Source organism: Siphateles boraxobius, unplaced genomic scaffold (genome assembly GCF_051911475.1).
Source record: "Siphateles boraxobius isolate OS27281-9 unplaced genomic scaffold, OSU_SipBor_1 9, whole genome shotgun sequence".
NCBI classification, from domain to species: domain Eukaryota; kingdom Metazoa; phylum Chordata; class Actinopteri; order Cypriniformes; family Leuciscidae; genus Siphateles; species Siphateles boraxobius.
Window position 1 is genome coordinate 25,448,501 of NW_027509219.1, and position 11,514 is coordinate 25,460,014.

The 11,514-nt window shown below is 37.5% G+C and overlaps 1 protein-coding gene across 3 annotated transcripts in view; it reads left to right on the forward strand.

Moving 5' to 3' along the window:
* Positions 1-4,302, forward strand: part of trabd2b (TraB domain containing 2B) — a 57,021-nt gene extending 52,719 nt beyond the window's left edge. For 2 of the 3 annotated variants that reach the window (XM_077224329.1, XM_077224328.1), the window contains exons 5-7: positions 258-348; positions 3,086-3,334; positions 3,426-4,302. In XM_077224329.1, the coding sequence (XP_077080444.1) occupies positions 258-348; positions 3,086-3,334; positions 3,426-3,651 (566 nt within the window). In that variant the 3' untranslated portion in view covers positions 3,652-4,302. The remainder of the gene's footprint in view (positions 1-257; positions 349-3,085; positions 3,335-3,425) is intronic. The other variant, XM_077224330.1, reaches the window with a different exon arrangement.
* The last annotated feature ends 7,212 nt before the right edge of the window (positions 4,303-11,514 follow it).

The window sequence follows — 11,514 nt, forward strand, 5'->3', positions numbered from 1 at the left end:
TCAAGAGTGAAGGAATTATGAGTGTATTACATGTGAGAGCTGAGGCGGAGAGAAAGTGGCACGGGGGCATTTTATATGGCCTTATTCTTGAAGGAACAAGTGCACCTCATGATCAAGAACAAGAGAAACTGAGGGTTCTTGAGACAACGTCCGCCCATAACTATATGCACTTATCTGCTTTCTCTTAATATTTGCACACGCCCACCTGAAACGTATCCTCATTAACATGGCTTCTACTTGTTTCCTGTGTGCTACAGGTCATTTCCTGGGGAATCGTAGTGTACTGGATATTCTGCGGCAGGAGGGCTATGAGGTGGAACACACACCAGCGCAAGAGCTCATCACACAGTGAGTACACACACATACAAACACTTTACACCAGGGTTGTGCAAAATTCAGAATTAATTCAGAACTTGAACCAGAATGCAGTAGAATTTACTGAATTGCAATGCAAAGAAATTCAACACAGGCAGTGCATTCTGGGAAATTAAGTGTTCTTCCACCGAGGGCCACAAAAGTTAATTAATCAATCTATCCATCGATCCATGGCTTATAAACCTTGAAACTTCAAGGCTTTTTAAAAAAACTTGGTATTGTCAAGCCTCACTTTAATGTTAGCTTGACAAAGACATGTTTGAAAACTTCAAAATTACAGTTATATGAATTTCTTCATAATTCATTGTAATTCTACTTCCTTCCATTCCAATTGGAACTGAACTTCTGCATCCTGTTTGCTACCTCAATTCAACTCCAGGAACTGAATTTTGAACACAACTCTGCTTCACAGAGTTTCTTGGCTTTTTGGTTCTCTCACTAAGGACAGTGCTCCTCTTCACCTTTTCCTCCCATGCCAATACCGTGCATGTGCACACACAATAATCATGAAGTTATTTATACATCAAACTTTCCTGATTATTCTGTGGCGCAGAATATAATGACGCATACTAGATACACAGACTCAGTAGTGCATCGTATTTCACCACATAGAAACCCCAAGCACATTGTAAATCACCAGGAGGATATTCCACTTACTGTGCTAAACTATGCCTTTTATCTCCCCCTGCTAACCATGACAAGGTGGGCTACACCAGCACTCTTCCAAACTTAGTCCTCACCCAGCTATCTTTTAGAGAGAGATGCAATGCCTGCCCAAACAAAGAAAACCCACCTCCACCACCTGGCATACTCGTACCATTACTCAACAGTCCTTTAGGGGAGCTGGAAGGAGGTGATCCAAAGTCTTTGTAGGTTGTACTCATTAAATAGCTGTTGTAATGGCTCCAACACCCAACAAAGACGCAAATGGAAAAATGAGAGCGACGAGCAAGCCAACAGTCTCAGAAAGGCAGTTAGAACTCAATAGCACCCAACCACCGCCACAACATACAGCCGGTGTCATTTGAAAAATCTCCTGTTGCAAATTTCAGTGCAAACGTTTTCCTTTGGCACACTGCGGCACTGGAAGTGTGAGAGGCAGAGAGAGCATGAGGGGGGGTTCTCAGATTGCTGGAGATGATGACAGTGGCTGTGGTAACAAGCTGACAGCTGGATGGACTGGCTGAATGACGGACTGACTGTGGTTTAGAAACATGAACCCTTCCAGCTTACTCAGGCCTGCTCCCTCTAGCTCACTTTTCTCTCCTCTGTAAAGCGAGAAAAAAGGGGTGATATGATGGGCAAGTAAAACAACACGCAATGGCAGCTGGACATGTGTTTACTAAAAGCTCATGAACCACAAACTTGAGGACCAAAACCAGTCCTGTAGTGTGTTTGTGGTGTACATATGGGTGATTACGAGATTCAAACCAAACAAAACACTTCATGGACTTACTAAACACAGTGGGTTGGCCTAACCACAATGAGGCAGTTTGGAATAAAGTACGGTTTACCAAATGTCGCCATGGTTACTCGATGAAATGGCCTAGGGCACTCGCCAGCAGGAGGTGACAAGTATAGAGTGGCATAATCTTGAGCAATGCTACGCCCTACTGGTTCATTACAGTAAAGTCTATGTCCAAATGTCTATAATGAAACAAGAGTAATGACTGTATAACACTAGCATTTAATAGCTGTATGGATTGGTATGCAAGTTTGAATTTGGATATCAGTAAGGGAGCTCAAGACTTTGAGGTTGTAGTTTTGACCTCACCGGCTCTTTATAAATTCTTAGCAAGCCGAAAGGTTGATATGAAGCTGTTTGAAGTCCAAGGTATCTCCAAAACACATGCACACACACTATAAGCCAGAGCTTTTTAAAACACTACTAGGATTTTATCTCCAGTACTTAAAAGGTGTCTCCTGACACTACCCAGTTCTCAAATAACCTTCATATGTTTTAATCCAGTATTTTAAGTAGGGAATAGGGATGCATCGATACTAAAATTATGACCTCTGCCGATAATCAGAAAATTGCTACGTTATAAATGGCTTATAATAAAATATGCATTAATAATACATTTGAATTAAAATTATCTTTAAATACATTTTTAAAAATAACAGTAAAAGCTAAAAAAATAATAATTTTAAATGCTACAAATAAATTTATATTAAAATTCTGACCTAAACTAATAGCCTGAAATATTTTTTTTATGATATAGATGGCTGATATTCAAATATTTATTATTAGTCGTTTTTAATTTTAAAAAAATGTTAAGTAAATTGAAAACTAAAACTAAAAATGAATCATTTTAAACACTGCAACTGAATTTAAACATCACAAAGTTATAATTTAGTATTAAAAAATGGATATTCATTTTGAGATTTTCTAAATTATTTACACTATTTAATTAACAATGTTTTAAAAGATATTAGTGAGCACTGGATGACAGTAAAAATATTCGCAATTTAAAATGTGGTGAAATTATCATGCCAATTAAATATCAGCTAATATATCCAATATTGAGAAACACAATAAAAAATAATAATAAATGATATGATACTGATATATCATGCACCCCTAATATATATATATATATATATATATATATATTATATATATATATATATATATTAAACTTGTGTTTTGACCATTTCCAATTAAAATTCTGCATCCCATAAGTTTTTTAACTGCCACATGTTCTCACAGAAGGAGCTGGTCTGAGGTTGAGGGGACTACTGTCAATCCCTCTGAAGACAGTTCTGAGTCAGTGACTGAATGGACATCAGAACCTCCAGAGCTAGAGGAGATCAGCCAGGAAGAACTCTCACACATGCTGCTGCCAGACAGTCTCAGCCAGCTAGAGGAGTTTGGCCGCTACAAGCGCCCTCGTAAAACCCATCATACACACAGTCGACCACGGCTGTTCAGTGACCTGTGGGTGCGCATAGGAGACAGGTGAGGACACGACACATGCCAGAAACCGCAGGAAATTCAAAGCTTCTTTTCACTAATAAAACCCACATTTTTGTTTAATGTTGACCCGTAGCACAACTCCACACCTGAATATGAGGATAACCAATGGCTATGTGACGGTGGAACCTCCTCAAACACGGCACGAACAACAGCAAAGACGAACACCGCTCAGAGACAGACTGAAGCCACCTAGCCTGCCCACAAACCCCAGTGTACTTGACTCCGCTGCTCCAAACCCAACATATGCGCTGACTTACCTTTTGGCCTGTCTCATTTCACAACTGCTTTTCACTTCCTGAAGAGGGAATGGGTCTCTTGGAAGCTCACAAACCAACTCGATCAGAATTGTATCTGAGTGACTTTGCCTGTGGTAAAAATAAATGGCAGTAAAGTACATTTAGGTACTGCTTGGATCAATTTTGAATGTCTGCCTTAGTGCCTACAATGAATTAGTTGCTGTAATATGTAACAACAGCAGACATATGTGAGACATTTCTAATTGTTACATCTGGCAGAATGGTAGTCTGTAAGAATAACAGTAAAAGAAAAACAAGAACATTTTGTTATACTTGACTCTGACCAGACTTCATTCATAAGTATCAGCTAAGATTGTACCTTGATGTGAATACCCACATGACTGTTCCCTCCTGCCCCATTAGAGCAGACAGCAAAACATGAATGTGCTTTTTTGAAAGTGAAATGGGGCAAAATAAAGCAAACCAAATTATCAGTATCATATAAAGGTTAAAAACCTAAATTATGTAATAGACTGTTATTATGTGATATGGTCACTGACAGATAACTGAATAACTTAAATAGTTCACAGAGATGACACTTATATTTTGTAAATTGTGCATTTGTTCATACAGAAATTTTATATTTATTATTTCATGAAGAGTATATTTTCATGCATTTCTCAAGTATTAAAGTTAACAGAGTTATGTAAACAATCTTGACTTCTGTCCCTTAATTGGTTTTCAACGTTGCTAAAACTTGAACGCATACTGCCCTCTACTGGCACTCAAAGCATTTCTTTTTTTAATGGTTATTTTTGTTTATTGTATGTAGCCTACATAAAATTGTAAAAACAATTACGAGTTGATTTATTAAATGGAGGGAGAAAATATGGTCGACACTTTATTATTATTATCCACATTTTCAATGATGTCAAGTTTTGTTCTGTTAAAGGAACAGTCCACCCAAAATAAAAACGTTATAATTTTGTCATCATCACTTACCCTCATGCAGTTCCAAAGCAAATGTTTTTACTTCTGTGAAACATGAGAAGGCATAAAATTCTAAGACAGGTTGCCAATACTAAAAAATCGTCTCGGTTACTAACGTAACCTCGGTTCCCTGAAAGTAGGGAACGAGTATTGCATATTGCTAACTTACGCAATACGGAGACATCTCGAAGGGGAACAAATGGTTTTGTTTAATGCCAAGTTTTGAGTATCATAAAAAACTAATGTATTCCTTATGAGTCATGACAGGTGAGTGAGTAATCATTCACGGTCGTGTTCAACTCAAAAATGGCGCAGCTCTGACGTAAATGACGCAAACCTCCTTCTGTTCTCACATGTCAGGACCGCGAGCCGGTGCACAAGGGAAAAAGCCAGTCAATAAATACTGAATTTTACTATTTAGTTTGGTTTCTTACACAAAACTTCCGTATAGGTTCATAAGACTTGGAATACTGACCACCATTCGTATCCATGGACTAGTTTTATGGTAGCCTACTTTTTATCTTTCTTTTTGTAGCTTGGCATTTAAAATTGTATTTCAGAATCAGAATCAGAATCAGAAAGAGCTTTATTGCCAAGTGTGCTTGCACACACAAGGAATTTGTTTTGGTACTGAGGCTTCCAGTGGACATATACAAATACAACATGAAACATAATACTACAAATTATAAGAATAAAAAATAAAAATATAAATATATGAGAATAAAACTATCAGAATAAAACTATTCTCATTTCGCTTTCATTGTATTGAAAACCTATCTCCTCTCTGTTTCAAGAAAGGAAAAAATTACTGCGTTAGAATAAAATGAGTCTAAATGATTTAATGCAACCAACCCATCCTGTTTGATCCACTAGGTGGCAGACAACACCTTTGTAACTGATTAAGAAATGTTGCATTCTAATCTTCAACCTCTAGAAATACCTTGCAAAAGATGGTTTGTCTACGCTAAATAATCTTGAGTTAAAACAATGTAAAATCTTTTTATAACAGTATTATTTTAAGTTTTTATATTGAATAATTTTAATATCAAACCTATAATAGGCCTACTTAAAGTATTCTTATTTTATTTTATTTTATTTTAAGTATTTATAAATAAATAATAACATTGACCATTTGCCCATTGCCTTTATCTTCATCAGGAAATGATTTCTCAATTACACTTTAAAAGAAACTGAGTTTGTTAATATTAAATGCTAAAATAAATATAATTGGGAACCAAAAAAATCACAACATTCCACTGTCTTATCTTATCCTATATCTTTATACAATTATATCTTGATCAGTTGTATAGGCCTATATGTTTGCCCTTCTTATAGTCAAAGGTTATTAAACTGTATTAATACTGCAACTGAGTGAAGTTTAAATACTTCACATCTCAAGTAATAAATTAAATCTAAAAGCAAAACTGGATAGGCCTATCAATTTTATGCGTGTCTTTTATATCTGCACCTCCTTTTGTAGTACCTTCAGAAGTACCTCACTTATCCAGGCAGAGAGAAACAAGTTTTAAAATAAACAGCTATTTCGCCCCTTAAGCCAAGACAGGACAATGTTTGCCTTTGCTAAAATACCATTTTGCCTTGGCTTTGGGGTGTTATTTGAGGGAGTAGGGGTCCTGACAGGCTGTGACCCCTCCCTGGGCTTGGGGACAGAACACCCACTGCATATTAATAAAAGATTACTGGGAAAAATCAATGTCTGAGCAAACTCATTAAAAATGCCTCTTCGTTGTAAATGATTTTTGTTCTTTACCTCCACTCCTTCTCTCTCTCTCTCTCCCCCTGTTGCTTTTCCCCAGCGGTAATTACTTTCACAAGTCGTTTTCTGCCCTTTGAGTTGCACCGTTTTACAAATGAAGGTTAAGTTTGTTTAACCGTGCTGGATTTGCCATCCATGTTAAAGCATATAATGTGGAAGGCATGACATGGCCCACACACCTCCAGGACCCCCTCAGCTTTAAGGCCTCCCTTTGCACGGTCATATGGTCCAAGGTTAAGGCCCACCAGGGCTAGACAAAGATGGCGTGGTTTCAGCATCTTGTAGGCTACGCACTGGGGAGATGCTGAGGGTGGTCATATATATATATATATATATATATATATATATATATATATATATATATATATATATATATATATATATATATATATATATATATATATATATATATATATCTTATCTTTTGTCTTTGTTTAGTTTTTTGTTTTGGGGCCCTCAAATGCTTTCTGCAAATATATCTAGAGTAGGTCTAATTGAGTAGAGTGAAAGATAAAGCTTGCACACAATCATCAACTCAAGGTCTATATTTGAAATATAACACTAATTCAGACTACATAGTAAGTTTCATTTAATCAATAAAGATTTCAGGGACACGGTTATAAAACACACAAAACAAGAGGATGGCTTTGTTCCTGCAGGGGGCTGCCATTGGAAGGACTCCTTAAGAGATCAATGGAAATAAAGGACAATGTATTATTACAAATAAAAGCTATTATTTCAGTTCCTTCAAAAGGAACGTCTGGATAAATACATTATTGGATCAATATTCACCTTGAAAAAATAAAGCTCTCAACATATTTTTTTATTACAAAATATATTATTGTTCTATTACGAACATGCTCATCATAGTGTTTCGTTGAGGTGTGGATGTCAAACAATAAAGCAAAAGCCATGAAAGCACCATCCACTGTCGTAATGGAATATCTTTTACAAGAGTTTCAAAGCTTTAAAAAGGCCTCTGGAGTAATATCCTATGATAAACAATATACTGCCTTTAATCTAAATAAAGCTGGAATTTGCATAACTGCAGTGCTTATAATATATATAATATAATTATATATATATATATATATATATATATAGAGAGAGAGAGAGAGAGAGAGAGAGAGAGAGAGAGAGAGAGCCTATATATAATATATGTAGTATAAGCAGTTATGCAAATTCTAGCTGTATTTACAGAAATAAAAAAATATATATTTACAAACATATACAGTTTGTTACTTTTAAAGATATTGTCATTATATTTACATATAATTAAGGAGTTTAACCAAATACAGAAGTCAGTATGACCTCCCCCCTCCTGAGGTGGCATACTAGCCTATATAAAAATATTAAAGATATACTGGACAAGACAACAAATATATATATATATATATATATATATATGAAAGTTTCACATTTTGCCTATTATTTTAATAGTAGATGTCATGAAAAATGGTGTAATTTAAATCGGCTCGTTCAATCATTTAATTTGACATTTAACATCCAAGAAAGGTTGCACACAATTGTAGTTCTGCTTTTATACAATGTTTTTCGTATTGTTAGCATTATTATTATATTAATATTTGTTTTCAGTTTGCTTTTGTTTCGAATTAAAATATTTAGAATCTTCGATTAATTTTTTTCCATGAAATATGATAGACAGCACCTTTTGAACAAGCTACATTTAACCACGGTAAATTAGTGCACAACATTTAAAGTGTCCATGTTTTCTGTTAGTGTTTTAACTCAGCCCAATTTAATAAAAAGTATTTTAATTCCTAGCAGACAAATATTGGCATATCAAAGTATATAGGCCAACAAAAAAAGTTACAAACGTTTAAACAACATGTTACGCCATTACGCGCCATGTGCTTAAAGACATTGCAATGTACAAGAACATGTTTGTATTAAATATGCAAAGAACAAATTTATCGTATACCATATCACATTTAATGTCGCGCTATGGAATAAATATTTTGCCACCTATGGAGAAGGTTTCAATAGGCAAACAGACTGAGAGTTGGGTAAGAAAAGAGTGAGTAGCCTACGGTAGTTTACAGGTTTTCTCGACATTGCACCGATTCATTTATTCGTGAACCAGCACTTCACGCGCTCTTTTTGATACGGACTGAAGCTAGTGCTCTCAAAAACAGACGTTAACAAATGTATTCAAAATAAATAAATGAATAAATAAATAATTGGAACTATCGAGAGAGAGAGAGAGAGGGGGGGGGGGGGGGGGGGAGTAGTGGTAAGCTTCACTGACACGCACGCGAGGATCCCATCTTTGATGCTCCAGTGATGACAATCATCACATAATGATGTCTGATAATTACATACACACGAAAGCTTGTCTGAGGCAGCGAGAGAGAAAAAAAGAGAGAAACAAATATGATTTTATCCAAAGAGACTTTCCCCGAAATGAATACCAATTCAAATGTTTGATTATTTTTATTCACTAAAGCAAAATGTGGCATCATTTGACTCCAAAAATGGTTCAGAGTGTCAGGGTTTACAGATCAACAAGCATTGTTCACACCAAATAATGTTCCAGAACTGTTTGTAAAACAGAAGAAAAAAAAATCAAATTTTAGCCTACAGAAGATTATCACCGTTTCACATATAGGCTACATCAAATAAAAACCATAATGATCTGAATTGTAGTTATGTATAGGATATGTTTGTCCCTCTTTGCCTTTATTTCATCATCTGTGAGCAGACTTGGGGAAAAGCTGTTTAAAAGGAGCAGTGCATCATCAATCTAGAGTAATTATTTATATCTGTGTAATTTTCAAGCTCATAAATTCACACTTTGGAACTTGAGCCATGCATAAAACAATTATTTTCCTTTTCTTTTCACGCTAGGAGAAGGAAGAGGGGAATGGATGGGTTGTATTTGGAAGTGAGTAGACAGAGAGTGAAAGAAAAAGGGGATGTGTGTTTGACCATCAGCGTTTAGTCCTCAGTCAGACATCAAGGCATACACACACACACCTTAGCCTTCATCTCCCCGGGGAGTTTGCTAGAGGTCATAGGGAAGGTGGAGGTCAAATGGTCCTGGATTAAATTTGATCAAACATTGCTAATATGTGTGTGAGTGTGTTTGTTTGTAAGTGTGAGGTTTGTCTGCTAACTGATGCTCACTATGCAAACTGTGCATGAATGCACGCACACACACACACACACACACACACACACACACACACACACACACACACACACACACACACATCCAAGCACATACATATGCAAATTATATGTTTAAGTGATGAGAAGCATGCACAGAAGAGAGATCAAATATTTTCCCATCAGTCAGTATCTAAACACCTGTTTGTAATGTCACAGAAAGTGTTTCAGGATGCAGTCAACACCATGGAAACAGCATAGCTTTATTTTAAGATGCAGACCTATACACAAATCAAGGGCATTTGTCCCTGGACTGGAGACAAACAAGGTAATAGGCATCAGACACACTCAGAAGGAGAACCCAAAGACTAAATTAGAATGGGTTTAATTTGAACTCACAGGCTCCATTAACTTAAGATCTTTATCACCCCCCCCCAGGCGTATCCAGGTAACCCCAAGGCCAACCAGCTCTTAAACCCGAGACAGTCAAGGTAACTCGTAACTGCAGTGCTGTCTCGTAAAAACATCCTGTTTGCCAAAGGCTGATCAGCCTCCTTTTAAAACTAGGGGACAGAAGAGGAACTGCACCGATTGATGCATTTCAGCATCTATCCCTTTTCTCTGCCTCAAGATGTTTTCTTATTTTCACACTTTCACTTCTTTCATTCTCAATCAGTTTCATTTGTTTCTCCTTCGATTTCTTTAAACGTATGTTTCTCACTTTGAATGTTTGATTGGACATGATAAGAGCAGCCATCATAAGAACTTAATGTGGTCAAAGGCCACCAGCCAGGTGTAAAATGAGCAAACAACTCTAACACACACACACACACACACACACACACACACACACACACACACCATATTCAAATAGTCACATAATCGTTGCAAAAAGTGTTGAGAAAACAGGCGAAATAAACCTCCATCAGCCACACAGCAGCTACCTGAAAATAGCACATTAACACTGTTGTCACACATGTAGCCTACATACACAATGACAACAGGTCACTGTTTACTGCTGGCTTTGCTCACAGTCTATTTTCTCACCTTCAACAATCACTTGTTTATTTCCATCTGTAAACAAGCAAACGCACACGCAAAATAGGAGCCATTGACACCGATAGCATGATACTCTCTCTCTCTCTCTCTCTCTCTCTCTCTCTGTGTGTGTAATGCTTTTCACCTCCCACACACCATCTCTCTCTCCCCGTTTCCCTCTCCCTCGCTCTTCCGCTGTGATTTTGCTCCTCTGCTCTTGGCATTATAAATTCATTGTGCACAGCTTGTGCTTGTAAGCTTGATTGAAGTGACGGGCTCTGGTTCCTCCGGCGTGCTGGCTGGAGGGTGCTATAGCAAATGGCCCGATGGCACTGTTTGGATAACACTGACCTCTCTCCCGCTGCCGCCGCGCGCGCCTAAGTGAGCGGTTTTATGGGACTCTGGCGCTCGTAAGTGGAAGGGCAAAAAAGAAAAAAAAAGAGGCAAATTGATCAATTCAGAACTGGAGAGAGGAAAAAGATCTGGGCGATGGTTTTGGAGCACATTGTAATTTCCACCTGCCCCCTTTTCCTGTGAACAAAAGTGACAGCTATCAAACTCGATTGCTGAGAAGAACACAAGAGCCGAACGCCTGATCTGCATTCTAGAGGCGCCGTTGCTAGGGTGACGTACTGTATGTGGCGGGAAAACCACTCGGGCCACTCCTTAGAAATGGATATTCGGGTCTTTTGTGCCATGTCATTATTGTATTTATCAAACCAATCGTGGTCGCACGGCCACTCACGCGGTGTGCCACATATGGGTAGCCGAGTGCCAATGGGTTTAAATGTAGCGATGAGTGCTGATCAAAGACAATGAGATTAATTGAGGGGCGAGCCTAGGTTTGCATAAAGAGATGTGTGGGTTGTTAGGATGAGCAGAATCCCGGCGACGACACCAGGCTACGACATGAAGCGTTTCACGCCTCAAAGCGAGGCCTCGAATTCACCTGTCGATCGGAAAACCTTTTAACGAAATTCCCTGTTAGTTTA